At 41.2% G+C, this 25,885-nt stretch overlaps 1 protein-coding gene across 1 annotated transcript in view; it reads right to left on the reverse strand.

Annotated features, from left to right (window-relative positions):
* Positions 1-25,885, reverse strand: part of SYNE1 (spectrin repeat containing nuclear envelope protein 1) — a 293,499-nt gene that overhangs the window by 207,447 nt on the left and 60,167 nt on the right. Inside the window, exons 10-17 of the mRNA XM_060272764.1 lie at positions 17,355-17,462; positions 15,663-15,800; positions 13,922-14,086; positions 8,086-8,198; positions 7,293-7,461; positions 3,750-3,846; positions 1,705-1,907; positions 147-311 (exon numbers count right to left, since the gene is read on the reverse strand). Coding sequence (XP_060128747.1) covers positions 147-311; positions 1,705-1,907; positions 3,750-3,846; positions 7,293-7,461; positions 8,086-8,198; positions 13,922-14,086; positions 15,663-15,800; positions 17,355-17,462 — 1,158 coding nt within the window. The remainder of the gene's footprint in view (positions 1-146; positions 312-1,704; positions 1,908-3,749; positions 3,847-7,292; positions 7,462-8,085; positions 8,199-13,921; positions 14,087-15,662; positions 15,801-17,354; positions 17,463-25,885) is intronic.

Here is a 25,885-nt window from a genome sequence, read left to right on the forward strand (position 1 = left end):
CTTCTCTCTCTCTCTCTGTGCCCCCTTTCACCTTTCCACATCTCCCCGCTTAACTGTTTCCTGCCTTTGGGAAGTGATTTTGCCCTTTCGGCTCCTTTTTGTGTCAATGGGTAACAACTATGGAACAAAAACCACCAAGGACATACTTGCTTGACTTGCATAAATAACTCTCTCCATCGTCCATTCAGCAATAGCAGCTGTTGTTTTAAATCTCTGGAAATGGTCTCATCACACGTTTCGATCAGAAAATTGCCAGCATCATTCATAGCAGTGTGCTGCTGAATCCACTGTGGTAAATGCCGGAAGAAGTCCTAAGAAGAACACAACTAGCAATGAATTCTGAAAATGTAAACAAAAACCTTACACCACTTATTAAAGCATCATTTGGTTTCCTCCTTATTTCCCTTTACAACTCGTCTGGCAATGTCTGTTTTCTGTATGTTGTAAAAAACAAAATAACTTTTGGTACCTATTTATGGGGGCAGGGAGTCATCATTAAAACTACCCAAATGAAGTTTTGAGACACTGAGGTTCAACCTTGCTTTATTTACAGTTCAAGCTTCAACAAATACACTTGCCTTGATAAGAATAGATAAATAGCTAACCTTCTTCCAAACTTTGAAGCTATACAAAGGTGAACAAGAGCAGCTGTGAGGTGACCCCAACCTCTTCAACTTCATAGTGGGGAGAAAGGTTGAGGACAGTTTGGCAGCCGTGTGGCCAAAGCACTCAAAGAACCTTGGAGATTGTGTAGGACTAAACTGGCAAAAAAAGCCACTAAATATTTACTGCCTTCTAAAGGGAAGCATGGGGGCACCTATGCAGAAACTGTACATATCAGAGTTTCCATGTGTGTAAGGAGATCCTGGACCAGGCTGATCTATAAAGATATTTTAATCTATCTAGCATGATATTTTAATCTATCTATCTATCTATCTATCTATCTATCTATCTATCTATCTATCTATCTACCTCTCATCTATCTATCATCTATCTACCTCTCATCTATCTATCATCTATCTACAGTAATCTAATCTATCTATCTATCTATCTATCTATCTATCTATCTATCTATCTATCTCTATCATCTTTTTGCAGAGAAATGCAACAAGTTGACCACGTGCAATAATGCAGCCTTCAGCAAACTATGATAATAAATTATTTCCACTACCTATTTCTTTCCATATTCTGAGCCTTGACTTCTTTCAAAGCTAATCTTCTGCTCACTCTTATCGGAGGATCTAAGCATACAGCAGCTTCACTACTGTTGGTGCTGCATCTAGGTATATGTGCCACCTCTTTCCATCTCCTCTCTTTGGGAGACAATGCCAGACCCATCTCTACCTCTGAATCCTCCTGCCCTGCAAGGATGCCAACTTGAATAAAATGTTGCGGGGAGGGGCAGGTAAGCAATCACATGACATGGCACATCTGAATGGCAGTACTCATCAACTTTGGGGGGCACTGGCCCCCTCAAATATTTTATTTGTTGTCTCCTATGCTGCCCTGTAACATCTAGCTTGCCCCTTTTCCAATAGTTGACCGAATCTATTGAAGCTAATTACTTGTTTTGTTAGCAAATGCACGCTGATCCACATGTGTCCAGTGCTTCTGTGCTTAACGTTCTCTGGATCAGGGTCCCTGTTAAACAGTGGCAAAGAGCACACACAGACACTATACCATTAATCAAAGAATGTTCCTTACCTTTTTGGCATGTTCAGAGTGATTCAGCATTTTTTCGGCATCTTCTAGCCAGGCTTGCAGACTGGCCACTGTGCTGCTATATCGGTCCCAGTTAGCAATGACTTCTTCTAACATGCTTCTCACACTTCTCACCTCTACTGACAAGTGCCTCCACTGTGTTGTTGTCTCATTCATGAATCTCATAACACTTTCTATCTCTTCAGCTGAAATACAGTACTGGACTTTAACATAAATCTTAACCCAACTGAAATGAGTATTCCCAGAGCTGCAACTTTTAATCCATTAACCAATTCTAAAACTTTTGATTGGCCCCAAACTGTGCCCTGGTTAACTGGGCAGTAGTGTTTTGCTTTTGTTTTCAATATTTAACCTGGTACAGATGAAAATGGCATATGGTGAGCAGCATCTTTAAAGAAGTATCCCTCCTTCTCCCTAATGCATGGGGGAATAGAATGTTGCTTCAAATATTATGTCTGCTACAACCAGTGCTATTTTTCTAGAAAAAGAGGTGCCGGAACTCACCATGAATGCCTCCCTTGTTCTCTTATAATGGCAATGGAACCCCACCTGAGAGGTGTCGGAACTGAGTTCCTGTCATAGCTGCCAAGTTTTCCCTTTTCTCGCGAGGAAGCCTATTCAGCATAAGGGAAAATCCCTTAAAATAAGGGATAACTTGGCAGCTATGGTTCCCGTGAGTTCCAGCTGAAAAAAACCCCTGGCTACAAAAACACACATGCATTCACAATCTCAAAACAGAGTGTACTTTTTTTTACTTCAGAGCTATTGCTTTAGATCATATGTAAATTTAATTAATTCTGCCACCCCTAATGGCTTAAAAATATGAGCTGGCATGGTTGATTCACCACTAGGGTTGCTTAATTTCCAGGCAAAGGGTTTGCTGGTTTCTCTTTAAGGTTTCCAGACTCAAAAGAGAGCAGGGCAATTAAAGGCACAGAAGTCCTGTCCTCTATTGAGTCTGGCAATTCTATTCACCACACCCCCATGATGTTAAAGGGAGGGATTTTTTTTTTAATGGAAAATGGCAGGGAGTGGGGAGGAGGCAGGAGAGAATAATCTACTTCACCACCCAACTCCATAGGAAATTCTCTTTTTTTGCATTTACTGTATAAAACATTCCCTAGTGCTCAGTAATTGCTACAATACCGTGTTTCTCATATTATAAGACATGTCTTATATTTATTTTTTCCTCAAAAAAACACACTATGGCTTATTTTCAAGGGATGTCTTATTTTTTTCCTCCTCCTCCTGCCGCAGCCGGCATTGCTGCTGCGCCTATCACTATGTCTTATTTTCGGGGTATGGCTTATATTCCTTGAATGCTTAAAAATCCTGCTATGGCTTATTTTATGGGTATGTCTTAAAATATGAGAAACAGGGTAACTATACAACGCCAGTAGTATTCTTACTCCTAGCCTTACTGCAGGTGAGGGACTGGGCTATATGATTCTTATTTATCCTAAAGTCTAGTTCTTAAAAATACAACCAAGAAAAAGGAAACGGTCTTTGCTATATCAATGCAACCTTAAGGCTAAGAATTCAAGCACTTTGTACAAACAATAAAATAAGTAAGGAATATAACAGTGCATTTGTTCATTTCTTATACAATGCTGGCCTATGGATTCACAGAAATCTGTTTATCAAACAAGGAAGCAGAAAGCCACATCAATTTCTCTGTACTAAGGGTAGAACATGTGGATGATACAGCTGCCTGAAATCAACAATGATACACCCATTAAATTACTAGCTGTTACCTATAATGCTGTCAAGGGACTCCTATGTTTTGCTTAGGGATTGCGTGCTTCCATATGCTTCAGTGCAAAACTAGAGAATGCCTACTGTGTTATTGCCAAGAATGTTGCTTTGAATTTTCTTCATCTAGTTGATCTTCTAGTTGTTAATTTGTACACTGAACTCTAATTTTGTCATGTTCCAAATTGCTTAGCAACAGTTCAGCTTGATCATACAGCAAAAATGGAATCCAGAAGCACTTTAATCTGATGCCAAACAAATATATTGTTACTTACATGAGCCATTAGCTCTGGCATACATCTCAGCTGCCTTTTTCAAGATTTGGTATGTAACTTCATACTGCTCAAAAAATTTGTTATTTTCTATGACAGACTGAAAGAAAAAGAGAGAGAATGCAAATGATATTGATACAACGTATGGGGAAATAAACATTACCTACATTTTCATGTATGTTAAGAATTATGTCTGATTTCATCTTTCTCTATTAGCTTATAAAATGAAATGTGGAAATGCTTCTGAACATTAATAAACTTTACACCATCATCAAAAAGTGCATTACTTTGTAAAATATCAAATGAGGATTTCAATAATCATTGAGCACAAATTATTAGTTATTGAAAGGTGTCACAATTAGGGATTGGGATGTCATTCAGATTAAATGAGTGACTGTTTTATCATGCACCAGAGACCTGCTCCATCTAATTTAATTTGTTAAATTTCCATTTTACATTTTAGACTATTCACTTAAACCACCTTAAAATACCAATGACTTCCCTTCCTATCTTTGCATGATTCATTTTGCACAACATAAATCCCTGCATATTTTATATAAACAAATCCAGTACTGTCTATAGTAATGTGAGCAGATTCGGGAATGGGACGAGAGTAGGAGAGGGAAGCTACCACTTGTGCTAATTGTTGCATTGGCACAAAAATGTTTGTTGAATACTGCCCCATATCCATTCAAATATCCTGTTGAATTCGATGGATCTTACTTCAAAGTTAAATAAGATTTGGCTTGCACAGAAATGAATGGAGAAAAGAGAACATTGGCGAGATGAGTGGCATGTTTGCAACTACAAAATGCAACTTGGCTGTACTAGTAAACTCTTCTAGTGTCAACCTATTAACTTCACGTGTTAGCAACTGTAAATGATATGTTGCACTCAGGGCCGTCTTAAGCATGTCGGGCGTCCTGGCGCCGTGGTGTGGAGATCGCTCCGGCGCCCCCGCCCCGCCCCGTTTCTTGCCGCGGCTGGTGGGCAGGTGCGCCACGCGGCGCCCCCCTGACAGCCTGGCGCCCTGGCGCCCTGCGCCACCCAGCCTTCCCCTAGAGCCGGCCCTGGTTGCACTGAAGAACAGACTACACAGCTGCAAATAAAACATTTAAATGTGTTGTAAAGTTTAATATACAAATGTAACACTAGATGCAAAATTCAACGTCTTTTTCAAAACATTTTAAAATAAAGCATTTTCACAGCGTTTTTTATATGTGTGTAGATTCCACCTAGGCCGTTTTCCTCCCACCTCAACAATCAGTAGATAATTAAAACAAGTGGGACCCTTCAGCAAGATGTTGCAGTGTTTGTAGCAGCTCCAGTCTAGCACCTTGCACCCCAACCCGGCTGACAGCCCCATTCAACAGTCTCGGGCTCAAACAGAAGGTCAGCATTCTGAAAGGGTTGTGGGGGGGGTATTGGTATATTGGACCCAAACTGAGCTGTATTAAATTATTTTATTTTTCCATTAATTTCCATGGATGATTCTCTCTCCCATTCGTGGGGTCATTTAAAAATAGCTTCTTGTAAAAGAAGAAGTGACCTTTTCTGACAATGAGATGGTTCTTTCTACCACATATATATATACATTTCTCCACACTCCTGTTCCAATTACTCCATTCTATTCCAACCTCTCACCCAACTGTCAGTTTTCCCCACCTCCTTTCAGTCCTTTAACATACTGTGCCATTATGTTATTATTGGACTATTTTAGGGTACCCACCCCACTTAAGTTTCCATCCCCAGAGGTTTTTTCTTAAAAATCGTACATATCTCGAGGATATTCCCTAATCTACCCAGAGTTTTCTCTTGTATGTGGGATGGTGCAGGACACTCCTCTATTCAGTAATGTAGGTAATAATTGGAGAGTTCTGGCACAACAGACATATTTGCAGTCAGTATAGCATGTATAGATTCCATCACTATCCATTTTTTAAAGCACATTTTCAGTTTGGCAAATGGATTACTGACATTAGCAACCTCATCAGATTCTGGAATATATAAAATAACAAAATGCACTTTACTGGTATAAAGTATACCAGTAATTCAAGTACTGTACTTATTCATTTTATGTAAACATTTTATGCAAGCTTAATAAATTGGCTTAAAAAGAGAGCTATTATCTCACTTATTTGGTTTTCCATTTACTATATCTCACTTCAAAATACATGTCTACTGTCCAAATGATTATTGGCTAAGTAGGACTATGGTCTTAATTAAAATCAGAAAAGTTCACTGAGGCCATGAGAATAGTTGAATTCCCACTGCTATGACTGAGGGCACTCTCCATTTTGCTTTGAATTTAGATTGCAGCAGAAGCTGCTTTTAACACATATATTTAAGTTTGAGGCATAGAAGGCTTTCCCACCTCTTTTAAAAATGGAAGCTATGATGATCAGATTCTGTGAAAGCAACCGAACAACAAAATTTGCACCACTGCTATCTCAGCCATAGAGACATGTTGGTCTTGCAATCTTTAGGAAGACTTGGGATGCAGTGATCAATAAATACACCACCCTAGTCTACACCATGGTTTTCAGCTGGGACTTGGGACTGCTCTATTAGCTATACTTTGTTCCCATTGAAACCAGTGGAACTCAAGTCATAAATAGATCGTTCCGATGAATTCAATGGGACCTAAGTAACTTAGTCCAGATCCAACACTATGTGTGGAACAGCTTTATACTGATATACTATATCAATATATTATATTGATATATTCTGTGCATCAAAAATACAAACCTGCCTCATCCTGGCCAGAACACTGGTTCCATCTAGCTCAGTATTACCTACTGACTGGCTTTCCAGGATTTCAGCCAGTAGCCTTTACCAAGTTCACCTGGCAATGACAGGGTTTGAACCCGGCACATTCTGCAGGCAAAATGCAAATTCTGTAACTGAGTCAGTTGCTGTGTAACAGAAAATGGCAGGTTCTTAGGTAAAATGCTAAGAAAGCGGAATATGAATGCTTTGTGACTGCTTAGGAGGGAACAGTTTATTTCCAGAGGATTGACAGTTGCCTAGTAAAAAGAGCATATATTAAGAACATGGGCAATCTGGCACAGTGTGTGCCTTGACTCATCACAATGTGGGAGGCTTTACCTCCAGTCATTCTGTAATTCCTTTCTGTGGGAAATATGTTAGCCTAGAAGAAGAAGGAACCTTTTTTTTTTTACAAAGAGGAAGAAAGATTGCCATCATACAGACCATGCAGCTGTGGGTGGTATCCAGCTGGTGTTATCCATCAGCAGGAAAGGGAGTAGTAAGGCAATTTTATTTGCCCTGAACGCTCCCCAAAAATCTGTTCTGGAGGATTGGATAGGCCCCCAGAGCAGCTTTCAAGGGGCATGGGGAATGCATGGGAGAAGAGGAATTGCCAAAGTTTGCTTCTTTGCTCATTCCGCTGAAGGATGTGCTCCGCCAATGGAGGGGCACCATTTTGATACCATTCTGTAAGATCTATTTATTTTTGCATTATTGGTTTGTCTATTTCCTTTATGTTTCAAAGTTACATTCAAAAATAAATCAAGATAAGCTTACAATATAGTTTTGAAGAAGTAGTTCAACAGATTCTCTTCTTCCATATTTGATAATCCATGATTTTAATTTTGATTCTGCAAGGACCAAGAGTGATAGCAGACGGTATTTCAGTTCCAAGAATTCCATTTTCAGCAGATGGAGCTCAGATGTAGAGGCAACAAATTCAAACCTAGACATGAATCACACTATAGTTAACATTCAATTTGGAGAAAATTATGTTTTCAGGCTGCAAATGCAAAGCCTAAAGGCACATTTAATTTTACATTGTCATTTTGTATATTGCTAATTAGTAGCAAACTAATGACTGTGTTTATTAAGTGAAGAAAATGTGACTTACTGCTCTGTACTAAACATGCTTACATCAAAGTAATTTAATTCATTTAATTCAACAGAGCTTGCTTTTTAGTAAATATATTTAAGACTGTAGTCTACATGTTTTTCATTGTCAAGTGATCTTTTCTCTACTTCTCCCATAAATATTCTCAAGGTGTTGATACATAACATATTTCCTAATGTTCACTGACAACAAACAACCACTATATATATATATATAGAGAGAGAGAGAGAGAGAGAGAGAGAGAGAGATCAAAATCCACAGCTTATTTAATTTCAAGCTTTTATCAGTAATAGCCAGAAAAGGCTTTGCAAGATGTTTACAACAACAACAACTTGTTGTTTCCATAGACAGTAAAAGCCCACTGAAAACCTAAGATGCACCAACTTTAACTGAAAATAATTTAAATCAAACAGATCCTTTTATCACTGCAGCATTTAAGAATGAAATCTGACTTACCTCTCTGCCATATCATCTAGCTGCTCTGGTGGAACAGGGACTCCATTGACTGATCGAGCTCTGTGGATCTCCTGGAATGTCTTTTTGTAACCATCTACATTTCTAAGCACATCCTAAATTGGATTTTTTTTTAAGGGAAAGAGAAGGCAGAAAAAGGTTCACAGTAGGCAATTTTAATAAGTACAATTTTTTAAAGCTGCACAGATGACTCAGTGTATGAGAGCATTTGATCACGCTGCCACATTTATATGCGAGGTAAAGCATTTACAGCAGCAAAAGCTTCTACAGAAGGAAAGTGCCTTGTGAGATACTGAGTCAAAGCTGTGCCTAATAATTCTGGCACATTTGAAAACAGGCAATAGAGGCACTGCCTTAAGCATTTACAGCTTGAAGGGAACATGTTGCATAAGGTATCTATCTACCAATCTATCATTTGTTGAGATAAAAATCAACAGTTGGCAGTTGTTAACATTTCATGTCTATAATTTTCCACCTCTATCCCAACACTGCACATTTACTGCACTGCTCAAAGCACCTGAACCAATTCTTTCCCCTCTTAAAACCTACAGATTTAGATCCATCAAGTATGTTATGTATTCAATGCACAGTGAACTTTGGCACATGGAATAAGACTGATCAATAAGTATAGTCTGTGTTAGAAGCATGGGAAGCCGCTAACCCATGCTGATAAATACAAATCAGTATAAGCCTATTAATAACTCTTCTCTGTAGTATCTAAGCAACAGGACTTCAAAGGTTTAAGGGAGATTACATATTAAAATGAATTACTGGTAATCATCACTTAAGAAATATCCAGAATGATAAGATGCTATCTGTCCTTGGGCTGCCTGAGTGTGGAGGATTTAGTGACGCACAGCCCTTATGTAAACTGACTAGCATAAGGTTGATATAGGTAAATAAGTAAGCCAACTTCAATTTTTTCACCTGTCATTCTTGTGACAAAATTACTTCAAAATACTGCTTTTCACAACCTTAACTTGGAAAAAAAATGCATCCAAGCAGATTTACAACAGTAAGGAATCAGAATGGGCTACTGCCCACCACCGCCTGAGAGCTACTGCTGCTACTGCCAACATCTCTGCCACTTCCGCCTATTGTGGCACAATGGCTACTGAACTGATGCTTCATAGATGCTTTTTAGTTTACATACTCACTGTGTATAAACATCTAACACAGCTACTTGTGCAACTGTACAATGCACTGGGCTATGTACAGTGTACTCACGATTAGCTCTCTCTCACACACGCCCACAAATACACAACATAGTACTAATAAAGACAGGCACAAGAAACAGAACACAGCTGCAAATTAAATGCCAACCTAACCCAAAAAACTAGAGCCTAAATCAGGCATCCCCAAACTCCGGCCCTCCAGATGTTTTGGACTACAATTCTCATCTTCCCCGACCACTGGTACTGTTAGCTAGGGATTATGGGAGTTGTAGGCCAAAACATCTGGAGTGCCAAGGTTGAGGAAGCCTGGCCTAAATCGTGGGGAAAGGGATGGTATAAGGGCAGTGGCACTGCCCAAGTAACTAGTAAGACTTAAAACAAAAGGTAAAGGACCCCTGACAGTTAAGTCCAGTTGTGAACAACTCTGGGGTTGTGGTGCTCATCTAGCTTTACTGGCTGAGGGAGCCGACATTTGTCCGCAGACAGTTTTTCCAGGTCATGTGGCCAGCATGACTAAGCCGCTTCTGGTGAAACCAGAGCAGCACACGGAAACACCGTTTACCTTCCCGCCAGAGCGGTACCTATTTGTCTATTTGCACTTTGACGTGCTTTCGAACTGCTAGGTTGGCAGGAGCAAGGACCAAGCAACGGGAGCTCACCCCGTCGCGGGGATTCGAACCGCCGAACTTCTGATCGGCAAGCCCTAGGCTCAGTGGTTTAGATCACAGCGCCACCCACATCCCTAAGTAAGACTTAGATGCAGACAAAACACAAATTTTATTTTATTTTATCTTATCCTATCATCTTATTTTATTTTATTGAATAAGGATGGGACTGGAATTGAGATATCAGGATGGATTTCAATGTCACACTGTGGTGAATGTCCTATCAGCACAAGCAGTGCAGCTTGTCAGGTGGAATGATCTCCCCTCCCCCCCATTCTGGGGCTTCTCCAACCCCCCGTGGGCCAATTTCTGGGGTGCCAGTGACATAGCGGAAGAGAGGGCCGGGGTGAAAGGAGCTTGCTGACAGCACTCATTAGGTGAATCCAACCCTGAGCATCTTTTGTGTGCTAGGCAAACTGACATGAGCTGACAATGAAACTGAATATTGACTTGTGCAACATAAAACAACTGCAGCAGAACAAAAATACCAGATGAATGTGCAAATGAATATTGGAAAGGATTGAGGCATGTTTGTACATCCCTAGGTAGAGAGCAATTCTTGAAACATGCAACATTTGAAGACAACAAAAACAACAAAATGTAATGACATTTCCAAGGAGCTACAGCTGTTGATAAAGAAGCATTATAAACCCTATAAAGTTGCAGATATAATAATTTCAGGAAGTATTTATAATTATAAAACATTTCTTTAAAAACATGCTCCATTAACTGAAAGTTATGCAATTTAAATGAAACACTTTGAGGAGGTGGAAAGCTCAGTTGGCTAGAGTGCGGTCCTGACAATGCCAAGGTTGCAGGTTTGATCCCTGTAAGGGACAGCTGCATATTCCTGCATTGCAGGGGGTTGGATTAGATGATCCTCAGGGTCCCTACCAACTCTATGATTCTATGAGATAAAGTTTGCAATCAGGAACATTTAAAATATTTTGAGAATTATACATTCCCTTCTGGCTTGCGGTAAACTGCATGCGGTCAGCATACATGCAAAATACCAGTCATTATTTGCTCTGGATATTTCCCATATAGGCATCAAGTCATTCCTCTCCTTCCCAGATGCCCCTATCTACAAGATGCTTATGGTCACAGCAAGGCAGGCATCATTAATCCTCCTATGCTGATGGCCTCCTAACACATGCAATGTTGTACATTTAAATAAATTTAAGGCAGCAATTTGTCAAGTCCCGCTGAACTCAACTGGACATTCTTCTCTGTAAACATGTATATGTCAGAGCTGATGGGCTTCCTCTCTTCACACAATCACACGAGAGCCTCCTGGAGTTTTATGGATTTTTATTTACATTATTTACAAGCAGTCACTAGCAAGTCATGATCATTCATCAGAGTCACTCAGTTCAGATCTCTGCTGAGGTCTGCGTCTGCCTGCCCAGCATGCAAGAAAATGGGGAACTCTTCAGCTCTGTCATTCACCCCTCCTTTTTTCTACATGTCTCACGAGAGCCGGCTTGAACCCTCCCCCTGAGTCTGAGCCAGAACTTAACCCTTGTCGTTCCTGTGAACTTCCTGGCTCTCTCTCTATAATAATAATAATTTATTATTTATACCCCGCCCATCTGGCTGGGTTTCCCCAGCCACTCTGGGTGGCTTCCAACCAAATATTAAAAACAATACAGCATCAAACATTAAAAACTTCCCTAAACAGGGACGCCTTCAGTTGTCTTTTAAAAGTAAAATAGTTGCTTATTGCCTTGACATCTGCTGGGAGGGCGTTCCACAGGGCAGGCATCACTACCGAGAAGGCCCTCTGCCTGGTTCCCTGTAACCTCACTTCTCACAGTGAGGGAACCACCAGAAGGCCCTCGGCGCTGGATCTCAGTGTCCGGGCTGAACGATGGGGGTGGAGACGCTCCTTCAGGTATACGGGACCGAAGCCGTTCAGGGTTTTAAAGGTCAGTACCAACACTTTGAATTGTGCTTGGAAATGTACTGGGAGCCAGTGTAGATCTCTCAGGACCGGTGTTATGTGGCCCCAGCGGTCACTCCCTGTCACCAATCTAGCTGCTGTATTTTGGATTAATTGCAGTTTCCGGGTCACCTTCAAAAGTAGCCCCATGTAGAGCGCATTGCAGTAGTCCAAGCGGGAGAAAACCAGAGCATACACCACTCTGGCGAGACAGTCTGCGGACAGGTAGGGTCTCAGCCTGCGTACCAGATGGAGTTGGTATACAGTCGCCCTGGACACAGAATTGACCTGTGCCTCCATGGACAGCTGTGAGTCCAAAATGATTCCCAGGCTGCGCACCTGGTCCTTCAGGGGCACAGTTACCCCATTCAGGACCAGGGAGTCCCCCACACCCGCCCGCCCCCTGTCCCCCCCAAAACAGTACTTCTGTCTTGTCAGGATTCTACATCTCTTCTTGCCTGTTCCTCCAGACCAACCTCCCCTTCGGGCTCACCTCCTCCTCTTTTCCACCCCTGCATCTCCCCCTCCCTCTGGGAAACCTGACACCTCTGGCTCATCCCTGACAGTATAGGATTTCATTGTTAGTCACATTAGTACAGTTAAAGTAGCCTATTAAAAGTATTGGGCAGACATCCTCCAATCTTTAATATGGAATGGGACCTATTAAGCTAGATTAATTTAGAGGGCATCCACCAGATGCCCCAAATTAATCTGATTTCAAGAAGACACATTTAATCCCATGTCTAAGTTCCCCATTTCAGATCTCACCATTGCAATTCAGCATGAGAATATGGTTTCTGTGAGAGCAGAGACCTTTCCTGAGCTTGATTTTTTTTAAAAAAAGCCAAAGTACAGAATGGGGCACTAGTCAAAACAACAAGGGAGGCCAGAGCTGCAGAATCTCAGGAAGCTCTGTAGGAGCAAACTGTATATTTTGCGGAGCTATGGCAGGCTCCAGGGGGAGGGGGGTATTCAATGAAAATTGCCTCCTCCCCTGTTCTGCCACTGGGATTCCTTTGCTGGATCTGTTGACAGAAGAATCCCTTCCATTTGTGGGAGGTGAAGGCTGGTTCCATTCAACCTGATAAAATACGTTTTAATTTTAAAAAGCACATCCCATTTTCTCTTTGGTATTGACACAATATTAGTGATATTAAGTAAATGTCATTATTTACTCCTATGCAATTTTAAGCGAGCTTTCTACAAAGGTCTTCTAATTGTTTGATCTTAATGATTTATTTTCTTATTCTTTTTGTTATTAAAATGTGCTTTGTTATTAACTGTGTGGCATCTCTTTGCAAAGTTGTAAGAAGAATTTCTTCTTTGTTATGACATAAGGCAATGTTTAATTAATTGGTTTTCCAGCTGCTGCCCTTTCTTCTTGAATGCTCTTGACATGGCACCACTCTGGGGTGAAATGACAGTGGTTAAAGCTCCACTGTCAAGCCCCTCCCCTCTACCAAAAAGGCAGAATGAAATTAAGAAACTACCACTTGGTTGGCAGGTGGTTTCCAAAACCTTGGGAAACTTATTCCGCCTTGAAATTGCCCTATTTTTGCCCACTTATGCTCGTGTTCCTTGGTTTTGTGTTTAAGCACTTAAGATATACATTTATTAAATAGGGATATAAACAAAGCAAGCTAATGGATGATGTTAAAGGGAACAGAGAAAGCTGGCCAATTGTTCATTTAACCAAGGGTGCTAACATATCACTCATGAAAGCAAAGTTTCATTCAGGATTCTCTTTTTATTTCAAAGAATGTAGCAAAACTAGCACAACATATTTGGGCCTCCATTCAGAAAACATGATAGCAAAAGCTGAAAACAGTAAATGAAATGCATACCCTTCTTTTTTAAAAGTAGGATCTTTCTCCTTTTATCATGAAGAATACCAATCTATTTCAGCCTCCTTCTTTTTACTTACTTTTTGACAAAAAACCTAGCACTGCTCATGTTATCTAAATATCATCCTACACTGTGTTTTAGCAAAATGTGATAGTTTTGATATTATTATTATGAAGAATCACACTACAAACCTTTTGCTGTTCAAGCTTTCTGTTTATGATGTTTGCTGTTTCCTCATGAGCTTGTTGACTGATGATTTCTTCCATAAGAGAAGTCTCTGCCCGATGAAGCCAGGCTCCAATAGTACCCAGAGGAGCAGGGAGAGATTTATCAAGGTGCAGATGCCATTCAAATACCTGGAAAATAGAAACATTAAGACTGTTAGTAGCATCAGCAGCATGAATAGTCTGGGGGTATTATTTGGGGATGTGTGGGGATGTAATGTATTTGACTCAAAAAACCCAGATACACATGAAAATATTGATAAATAACGATGTTGTGAACACAATGCTAACCATATGGTTTGGCTCCTCCACAACAAGCAGAGGTGTAAGCATATTAAAAAATTCTTTATGGATAAACTGACAGTTGAATTAAACTGAGATTTTAGACAAGTGGCTAGTGTTGCCATACAATAATAAAATTTCCAGGAAATATATATATAAAGCAATCTAGTAAGAAACTTGAAGTACCTATACCATGATACACACCACTCTGCTCCTATCAGCATTTCCAGTTCCTGAAATGTACCATCTTTCCTTCTGCACAAAAACTTCCATACCTGTTATGTACTAAGCTTGGATCCTAGAACAATAGGCAGGTAGGATCCTAGAATGCAACAATTGATTGGCCTGCGGGAGCCAATAGATAGATAGATAGAGAGAGAGAGAGAGAATCTCATACGCAGGTGAGATTTTCACTAAATGATGGTGCTGTCCAGTTAGGGTTAGGCATTCCTGCCCCGCCCCTCTCTTACCTTGTTGATTGCCACTCAACCTAGGATGGGGAACATCAGGTCAAGGGAGACTATGCGTGAGAGAGAATTTTGGCTCATGCTGGAAGCTTAGAACACAGAGACTTGTCTTGCTCTGTGCTAAACCCAATGTTATGGCTTGGGAACCTTATCAGGAGGCAAGACTTGCGGGGTGTTGATGCTATGAGTCTCTTCATCCTATGCTCAGATTGTGTTGTTGTTGTTGTTTAGTTGTTTAGTCGTATCAGACTCTTCGTGACCCCATGGACCAGAGCACACCAGGCACTCCTGTCTTCCACTGCCTCCCGCAGTTTGGTCAGACTCATGTTGGTAGCTTCAAGAACACTGTCCAACCATCTCATCCTCTGTCGTCCCCTTCTCCTTGTGCCCTCCATCTTTCCCAACATCGGGGTCTTTTCCAGGGAGTCTTCTCTTCTCATGAGGTGGCCAAAGTATTGGAGCCTCAGCTTCAGGATCTGTCCTTCCAATGAGCACTCAGGGCTGATTTCCTGAAGAATGGATAGGTTTGATCTTCTCGCAGTCCATGGGACTCTCAAGAGTCTCCTCCAGCACCAAAATTCAAAAGCATCAATTCTTTGGCGATCAGCCTTCTTTATGGTCCAGCTCTCACTTCCATACACCACTACTGGGAAAACCATAGCTTTAACTATACGGACCTTTGTCGGCAAGGTGATGTCTCTGCTTTTTGCCGACAGAGAGACAAAAATAACTCAGAGCTTCTCTGAGTTATTCAAGCCCCTTCGCCACGACAAGGCAGTGATCCATGAAGGAGGCTCAGATTGTATAGGTGTGCAAATAAAACTATATATCCTAAAGAGATCACGGTCTCCATTTAACTTCATTCTAAGAAAGCAAACCCAGTGAAAGTGGTGGTACCCTTGGAGTATCTCACTGCTCAGAGACTGGGATGTGTGCAACAATATTTTTTGAAAACTTACCCGGGAAGTAACTCTGTCCCATGCTTGCTTCACCAGAGCTTGATCAAGAGACAGCTTGCCATCTTTCCTTAGAGACTGTATTGCAAGTTCAATCTGTTTCCTCTTTATTTCATACTGTACTCGGAAATGTTTAAAGGACTGCAAGGAAAACAAGAGAGCAAGGATAAAAGAAATATTGGTAAAAGAACAAATAAAGTTCCTCCCAAGCCAAAATAGAAAAGCAGACATAAGACATGGCAAGGACCCAATACTTTTCTGACCCATATAGGATGGGAAGCAGAACACTCAAGAAATTAATGAGATGTGGGGTAGCTCAGTCAGTAGAGCATGAGCCTCTTAATCTCAGGGTCATGGGCTTGAGCCCCACGTTGGGTGAAAGATCCCTGCAAGTAGGGGGTTGGACTAGATGACCCTCATGGTCCCTTCCAAATCTACAAATCTGTGATCTGTAATGCTGGACAAACCATGCATTTGTAACAGTGCCCACTGCTAATCAAATCCTCTCTGTCATTCCTACTGCCTCTGGAAAGCTATTTGAGTTATCTGGAGGAAGCAGGGGTATGTAGACAACACCACCACCCAGCACCCTTGTGCATCTGTTATGATACCAGCATTCTGGGGCCCCATGGATCACCTTTTCCAAATCTGAAAGCTCTAAGCAGCAGTAAGCTTCTGGGCTGAATTCAAAGTGCTGGTTTGGACCTATTGTGCCAGACAAAAGCATTTACTTTCAGCCAGGCTTTAACTTGGATAGTTTTAGGTACTGTTCCCTCCTTTAGTGGGTGGGGTGTACTATGCTGCCTTTTATGTACAGCGGTACCTCGATTTACAATCGCTGTGGTTTGCGATCGATCGGTTTGTGAACGCCGCGGACCCAGAAGTGCTTACATCTGGGTTCCGCGGTGCGCGGATGCGCAAAAGCGCTCTATTGGCGCTTCATGCACGCACAGAAGAGGCACTCCGTTTACGGACTGCTTGGGGAGCAACTGGCCCCCGGAACCAATTGCATCCGTAAACTGAGGTACCACTGTATATGAACATTTTAAGCTTTTGTTCTGCTTTAGTTTTAAATCAGCTTTGTAACCAGATAGTAGTAGTAGTAGTAGTAGTAGTAGTAAGACGACGACGACGACGACAACAACAACTTTGGTTCAGCTGCCTGCCTGCTTGAAACACAGTTACTGCCTTCTACCACCAAGCGCAGCAGGGTCTATAAACAGAGGAAGAGATCCACCACAGGGCTCTCTGCCAAGGAGTACCTCAAACCTGAAACCAGTCCTGCAGAGACAGTGGTGAGGGCTTGTTCTACACTGAAGGTGTTGTGGTACATTTGTAGGCCTCTAGTTCTTCACAGTTCATTGATTATATAATTGAAATGTGCTTTTGCACTATGCTGGCTAAATCTGAAATTAATCTTGGAGATTTGGTAACATATGTGGCAGGGTCAGATCACATGTAAACCTGAGTATGTGTGTCTGTCCACCTGCCACATGAATGGCTTTCATCATTTTTAACTGACTAAGTCTGAAATGTCCCCTTTTTTCCCCTCCCCCAACAAACTCACATCAAGGGAGGATTGTGAAAGTTTGGCTAGTGTAAGCTAACCACATGCATAATGCTTGCTTCAATGAATCATTATTTTTTTAAAATCAAATGTTTGATTTTTTTAACAAAAAACCTCCCCACTCTTACCTGGTACTTCTCCTGCAAGCTTGCTTCCACCGTTTGTGCTCTTGTCAAGTCTCTTTCAAATTGTTCTACCCATATTTTCAGGTCTCTTAGCATTAGTCTGTCCTCTCTCTGTGACAGGTAAAAATAAATAGGCCAAATGAAAACCACAACTTGTTTAAGATGTAAGACTGTGTGTGCTATAAATTGTGTTATCATGCAAAACCAGTTTCACATTTTCCAAGTATGTATACAGCTTTCACTCTAATTTTATGTTGTGAACTGCCCTGAGATATATAGATATGGGGTGGTATACAAATAATTTCTTAGTTTCCTCATATCATATGTGTCCAGGGCAGCTGTCTACCAGCTCCATCTGGTACGCACGCTGAAACCCTACCTACCCGCAAATTGTGTCACCAGTGTGGTGCATGCTCTAGTCATCTCCCGCTTGGACTACTGCAATGCACTCTACGTGGGGCTACCTTAGAAGGTAACCCAGAAACTACAATTAATCCAGAATGCAGCAGCTAGACTGGTGACTGGGAGTGGCTACCGAGACCATATAACACTTGTCATGAAAGACCTACATTGGCTCCCAGTATGTTTCCGGGCACAATTCAAAGTGTTGGTGCTGACCTTTAAAGCCCTAAACAGCCTTGGCCCAGTATACCTGAAGGAGCGTCTCCACCTCCATTGTTCTGCCCGGACACTGAGGTCCAGTGCCGAGGGCCTTCTGGTGGTTCCCTCACTACGAGAAGTGAGGTTGCAGGGAACCAAGCAGAGGCCCTTCTCGGCAGTGGCACCTGCCCTGTGGAAGGCCCTCCCACAAGATGTCAAGGAAATAAACAACTATCTGACTTGTAGAAGACATCTGAAGGCAACCCTGTCTAGGGAAGTTTTAATGTTTGATCTTTTATTGTGTTTTTTAAAATCTTGTTGGAAGCTGCCCAGAGTGGCTGGGGCGGCCTGGCCAGATGGGTGGGGTATAAAATAATAATAATAATAATAATAATAATAATAATAATAATAATAATAGCAGCATATCTTCATTCTCAAAAATCATGTGATAGTCATTGTGTGAGTGGAAGAGCTTGCTGGCCCCACTCTTATCTTAGATTCTTCACTGGCCCTATGCCACTAGTACTCTTGCATGTTGCAGCAAGCATTTGCTTTCACCTTGATGCAGCACCATTGAGTCAGATTGCATGAGCCCTATTCTGGTATTCAGACCTCATGAGACACTCACTGCACTGCCAGGGTTTCAGGCAGTGGCCATTCCCACTCCTACTTAGATGTGACTGGTTTGAACCTGGAACCTTTTGCATGCAAAGCAGATGCTCTACCACTGAACTACAGTCATTCCTCTTATGTCAGACTTACACACACAGTGGCAGGGACACTTAAGGATGTGACAGCATGGGTGGGGATAGTGAACAGCAGGCATCCCAAAACTCCGGCCCTCCAGATGTTTTGGACTACAATTCCCATCTTCCCCGACCACTGGTCCTGTTAGCTATGGATTATGGGAGTTGTAGGCCAAAACATCTGGAGGGCCACAGTTTGGGGATGCCTGGTGAACAGTGTTCTGCTCTTCCCCTCATTTGATTACTACCATGTGCAGTATGAACACTCAAATAGGGATAATGCAATGGGACTCTAGGTGACTGCATGGCAATGAAAGCAAACTTGAGACTGGAGATTGGGAACCCATTGCCCTTCAGATGATTTTGAACTCCAACTCCCATCAGCCCCAGAAACATGACCAATTGATAGATGAAACTGATATTCCTGTGAGAGATTGCAGTCAAACATAGTTAGCAAGCACAGTACTAGTTAGTGCATGAAGGGGTTAAGACCGGAGTTGATTCCTATACATACAGCAATTAAAAGATAGGACACCAAGGACAGGAAATCAGGGGGATACCTCTGTAAAGAAGTGTGTATTCAAAAGCCAACAGAATGCCAATACAGATGGGGCCTCTTATAGTGCTACTAGCACTACCATCCTCGATATTACTGCAAGTTGAAAATGGTCAGGTCGTGGCAAGCTTCATCAGATTTCATTTGTTGTCATTTTACTTGTGTCAAGGCAGATCTTAATCCACCCTATGTCTTTGTAACTGATGTAATTGAAGCTAATGTGATCTGAAACCATCCATTCCCTTTTTCCTTTCCACTTTGAGCACTATGAGTTACTTACTTGCAACCACCCACACTCTCACCATAACGTTAAAGGAGAGCCAGCAGTGTAGCAGTTAGCATATTGAGCTTTGATCATGGAAAGCTGGATTCCTATCTCTAGTCCACCACGAAACTACTGGGTATCACTGGGGCAATCACCATTTCATCCTAACCTAACCTTTTTATTTTCAAAGAAAGTAAAAAATAGTTCTCATGGAAGAAGAGCAGGGTTAAAATGTTGTAACTTTTTAAAAGTTATTTCTTTACAAATATGTATATACAAATTTTCCATATGCTTGAACATCAGGGTGTAGAGCAATGTTGTTGTTGTTGTTTTGGAAAATAAAGTCATTTCTCATGAACGATGGGTGATATCCAACTAGGAGACCTACTAAACTTAATGAATTTAAGTTACTACGGAAGTCAGTTCTGAGCATGACTAACGTTGGCCATCACCATATAAAAATAGAAACTTAACAGGATTTGGGTCTCAAAATGTTGTGTTTTAGCTTTGTATAAAGAAAAGTGAATAGCTTTCTGAAGATTTTCTGAATATTCTATATAGCATCACTAATAAAATGCAAAGACCAAACTAGACACAATGTTGGAAAAGTGAAAACACATCTCCAGACCATACATCCTTTCCCCTCTTCATTTTTCTGATAAAAGCAGCTGCGGACGTGTGGGTAACATTTGGTTCAGAGCCACGGGAGAAGGGAGGTTTACCCCTTTCCCACTGTGCTGATCCCTTGATGTGAATCGTCCTTTCAAAGCAAGTTTTCCACTCCTGCCTAACAGCAACTCTGTCAAGGGCAACAGCACAGGGGAAAAGGCTCCAACCTCTGTCCCATGGCTGCGGTTTTTGGAATGGTAGTGTTAAAGGTGCAAGAGGTAAGAACCTAAGAAGAACTCTGCTGGATCAGGCCAAAGGCCCACCTACTACAACACTCTGTTGTCACAGTCAACAACCAGATGCCCATGGGAACTCCTCTCATATGAAGCAGGCAATTAGTCTGATACGTTTACACATCTCCAGAGTCCAAATAGAAATATTGTTTCAAGCTGAGCTAGCAGAGTGTATGCTATGCTTGCAAAAGGTCTGAGGTTCCTGGTGAGGTAATGGCCTATGTATGGTTCATTAAGGTAACAAAGGAAGTGGTTCTGTGCCAGACAGAAAATGGGTGGGCCCTCTTCTCTCAACTGTCTGGTAGTTAGAAAGACAAAGGCCAGAGTTGAGAGTTTGTGTTATGCCAGAAGCTGGAAGCAAGCTGGGAAGCCAGAAAGACAGAGCCATGCATGATTTCTGCTGGAATCCAAGGCTGTGGGGTGTTAATGCTATTAACCCCTCCATTGTAGACTCAGTTTGTATATACGTGTAAATAAACCTTATATCATAAAGACTCCACAGTCTCCACTATATCTCATTCCAAAGGAAACACAGACCCAGGGTAAGCACCTGGAACACACAGCTCAGAAATTGGGTGGCGTGACAAAATATGTATATTAATCTATCCACTAATATATGGAACAAGCCAGATGTGTATCCAATTGTATGGATATTGTTCTACTTTGCATTTTTAAAAATATTGTTAGTGACCTGGCTGTTTTAAATCTGAGGATTTTTTTATTTCACAATTTTTTAATGCTCTTTCAGTTTAGTTACTTTATTTTATTGTTGATTTTTCTTTTCGTGTTGTGAGCCATTTCAAAAGTTAACCTGGCAAAGGAGACTAGTGTACAGAAGCAGGTTTTTCATGCAGATTCTGCATCCCTTATTTGGTTAGGAATTTCACATCTAGCAGCTGCCTCTGAATGTAATACTTTCCTAGACCAAGAGTAGCTGCAAAGTGTTGAATGTTTGACTTTTGTTGACAAGAGCTGGTTGTCAGCTTTGTCAGCACCTGGGGACTATTGAAATGTTCTTTACACAGTTTTGCCTTGAAGAGTATTTTGTTATTTGCTATATTAAACTAGCTAGTATATGCAACTTTAGAAGACATAGAAAGTGTGTTATAAAATGTTTAATTAACCATCTGTTATATAAGGATGATCAGTTAAATATAGTGTCTAGAGTAAAGATAAAAGGTGAAGACACGCCCCCACACACAAACATGGGATAAAATAGTTAATATCTAGCAATGCCAAGTATAGGTTTTTGATGATCAAGTGGTTTACATACATAATGATAAATAATAAACTAGTGAGTCAGTTTAATTTACCATGTTTAAACCTTACCTTGTATTTAGGTTTAGAAATAACAAAAGATGAAATTGCTTGAAGTGGCTTCTAGCGATATGAAGAAAAATGGATAGCGGGAGCAGAGAAAGGCAAATAAATAAATATAGAAAAAAGAAAGAAAGAAGAGAGAAGTACATTGAAAAATGTATGCACATTATTCTTCAATGCACAGGAAGTTGCTAAATCTTCAGGTCCAGACCTCATGGAAGAGAGAAGACTTTGAGTCTTGGCTCCTTGTTGATCAAATATTATAACTTTTCTCTGCAGTTCTCAACTGTAGATACTGGGTATATTTCTTGGTAGCCATGAAGCAGATGTGAGGTGGGCACAAAGTTCTAGGGATAAATAGGCTCCTGAGACATGAGATGCCTTCCCTTCTAGGCAAGATAAGGGTAGACTGAATGTCCCTAGTAGTGAACCCTCACTATACAGTGGTGCCTCGCTTAACGAATGCCCTGCTTAACGAAATTTCCGCTTAACGAAAGGATTTTTCGAGCGGAGGTTGCCTCGCTAGACCAATGCGTTTTACAAAAAATTCGTCTAGCGAATCGCGGTTTCCCATAGGAATGCATTGAAATTAATGCGTTCCTATGGGCAAAAAAAATTTCAAAAAAAATTCAATGCATTCCTATGGTATTCGCTAGATGAATTTTTCGCTATAAGAAAAGACCCGTGGAACGAATTAATTTCGTCTAGCGAGGCACCACTGTATTTGGATTGACACTAAATTGGTGTGTGTGGTTGCACCTTTGCTAACCTCCTCATCCTAACACAATTTTGGAAGTAGAGAGAGCACTGTTTATTTCTTATGCTTCGTGGCACATGTGAATACCAATTATAAACAATTTTACAGGCATAAATGGTTAAGTACCAATCAGCACGACTCTTTGAGACTTCACATGACTAGTCATACCAACTAACAGAAAATCTCTGAACATATTTTACTGTATCTCCTAGTTCTAATTGCATGAAAGAAAGCTTGGTTCTCTGTGAAAACTGATGAACTGCTAGCCAATGAAAACAGAACTAAAATATCACACAAAGTAGTATAAAAACAATAGATTAAAAGAATTAAGTAGCATCTGTGGGACAAAACAGTACAACAGAGGCACATTAAGTCATACAGTCACAGCCACAAGTGATTTTTGTAATCACTTCGTGATAAGATTCATGTGACGAGTGATCTATCATGCTACCATCACTTCATGTGAGTATCCATCTTAATAACTGGCCTTGTAGCAGGAGATCCAGCAAATTACTTGACTGCTACAAACACTTATTTCTGGGTTAGTAATGAATAATTATTTGGCTCCTTTCTACTTTACTGATGACATTTCTCGCCTTTCATCTACCTCTGGTTATTGCATTGTCAATGCCTGGGTTATCCACCTGAGTTGATTGTGTTCTGCTTTTTGTTCAATCTCGTTGCCTTATTTCTTCCCCTTGTATTGTGTATTCCCCTTTCTTCTCAACACTTATGTTTAATGGCACTCAATGAATGTGTCTTTAATTAAAAAAATTAAATTAAAAAATGTTTAATGTCTTTTAAGAAGAAACACTATGTCTGTTCTGAGAATTTTTCAATTCCTGGTTTTTTTCATATTATGGGATGGAGAAAGGGAACACAGCCTTATTGTGTATAGGTGGCCAACCTGCAAACCTGATAAACCACAAGTAGCACTAAGAGCAAGATCATTTGACACAACTGGGCAGAAACAGCAAAGGTCTTCTGTCTGGCTGTTCCATAGGGAGGGCTACACTACTATCTGATGCTCTAGCATGGTGCAGCCTACATGCTTTTGGGGTCAGTGGAGCAGAGTTGCTTCCTCAACCTCGGCCTTCCAGATGTTTTGAGACTACAGTTCCCATCATCCCTGACCACTGGTCCTGCTAGCTAGGGATTATGGGAGTTGTAGGCCAAAAACATCTGGAGGGCCAAGGTTGAGGAAGCCTGTTCTAGATGAAAAACCAAAAAAGCTGGTGGGGGAGAGATCTGCACTTCTATTGTGTGTTCTCTAGTTCCCATGTAAGGTGCAACACATAAGAGAAGGGCAAGAAGGGGGCCGTGATCATAGTAACTTTCCTTCTTTTCCACTTTGCCTGCTTACTGCTTTCTCTGCCTAACACCAATGGGGAGAAGTCAGCTGCTACACCAGTATCTCCAGGGTTATCTCATCATCCAAGCCACCAGTTATAGTTTCTTTCACTGGAAGGAGCGAAGGGAAAGAACACAACGGAATGGTGTTCCCAGGTAGGGTGCCAACTTGGAGGTATCTGGTGGAGATATTGGCGCTATGCACCTGGTCTCTCATCATCAGCATTTCTGAACTTATCAGGAAGGGGAGTTTGCATAGGTCCAGCAGCAGAACCAATCTGCTGATCCAGCCACTGTGCCCACGCCAACCTCCCCGCCACCGTAGCCCTCTCACTCCCAGTGATGGGAGACAAAGTGAGTGGCACAAGACCCTTCCAGCTGCCTCTGTGCCAAATAGAAAATGCAATAACCTCTGAGGAGAGGGGAGTATACACAGAGCCATAGCACACACACACACACACACACACACACACCCTGGTAGACAAGGACTTTCCTGGAAGAAGCCTGGTGAAATTCACAAGCCCTGTACCAGGTTTCTCCATAGGCAGCACTGATAGGGAAACTCCTTGTTAGCGTGCATGCATGCATGCGTGAGTGGGTATACATGCACATATATGTGGCAAAAGGGGCAGGGTGAGCTTTGCTAGTGCTGCAGAAATAGAAAAATATGTGACTACCAACCATATCACAATCCACTGCTCCACACTAAATGAGACAACAGTGCTATATTCTGTGTTATGCCTGAATGCACTGCACTGCAACTGTGGTGATTTTCAGTAAAAACTGAGTGACTTATTTGTATCAATTATTTGTATCAATACATATTTGTCTAGTAAGTAATTTCCATTTCCTATTCAAAAAGCTGGAGGCACAATACACCCTGGATTTTATGGTCTTGTTCTTTTGATAAAAGGCCTCTTACACCACTTCCATCTTCTACATAGAGAGTACATGGGAGTGTATTTTAGAAGGCAGTTGCCAGGGCTCAAATACTAAGATGGAGAGCTGTACTGTAGGACTGCAGTGGACCCTGCCTCCAATGAATTTAGCAATACTGATTCAGCCAATAATTGCACCAGACTAGCCCCAGCTCCTACTTTTTGCCTCTAGTGAAATCAATGCCCCAGCAGCCCCTGCTGAGGTCCTATAGCAAATAGTTCTTATAAGAAGCACGTGAAAGCTATACTATGAACTGCTTCTCTAGATATGGCACTGATCTTCCAAGATGTAAATAACAATGTTATTTTGCTCTTGTTATTTATATCCCAATGGGGCATAAATATTTAAATATAAGGGTGAGCTGCAAAGAAAATGCTTTGCATTATCCCTTTACATTGAATGATTCACAGTCACTGCTGAGAGCTGGGGTGGAAAGGACAGAAAGTCTGCACACTTCGGCCATAGAACTCGTGGGTTATTGCTGAGAAGCACCAGATGCATTTTCTTTGTCCTGCTGCTGGTGAGAAGCTGAACAGATTGTCTCAGTAGTGCCACTACTAGCCCTTGCCAAACAAAAGATGGTATGATCAGGATGAAAAGCCAAATGAAAGATTGTTTGCTGACAGAATATGCCACAGTTAGGCCAGTCCAACAGGAAAGAAATACACAGCAGAAACAGATTTTCTAAAGTCAACAATCCAAGGGAATTAGAAAGGACAGATGAACGTGTATCCCCATGTCAATTATTTGCACTGTAATAAATTATGCATTCTTTACTTATTTATTTTCCCTTACGTTGCCATCCTACACACACTGCACCATTGAGCTATATTAGACTTACTTCTGAGTAAATCTGCACAGGATTGGGCTGCATATAGCTTAATAGGAAAGTTGATAGGAAATCAAACTGATTAAACAAAACTTATGGAAAGGTACTTCTGATGCTCCTTGAGATTAGAAAGCAATTCAAGTCCACTGCCCCTTCTCTTTCTATTGCAAACATTTATTCACATTTCCCCCCTTAAATTGTACTTCTCTCAACAGCTCTCAACTCAAACTATTCCTAGCTTCTTTAGAACCCTATTGTGCTTTGACAAAC

Source organism: Zootoca vivipara, chromosome 3, assembly GCF_963506605.1.
Source record: "Zootoca vivipara chromosome 3, rZooViv1.1, whole genome shotgun sequence".
Classification (NCBI taxonomy): Eukaryota; Metazoa; Chordata; class Lepidosauria; order Squamata; family Lacertidae; genus Zootoca; species Zootoca vivipara.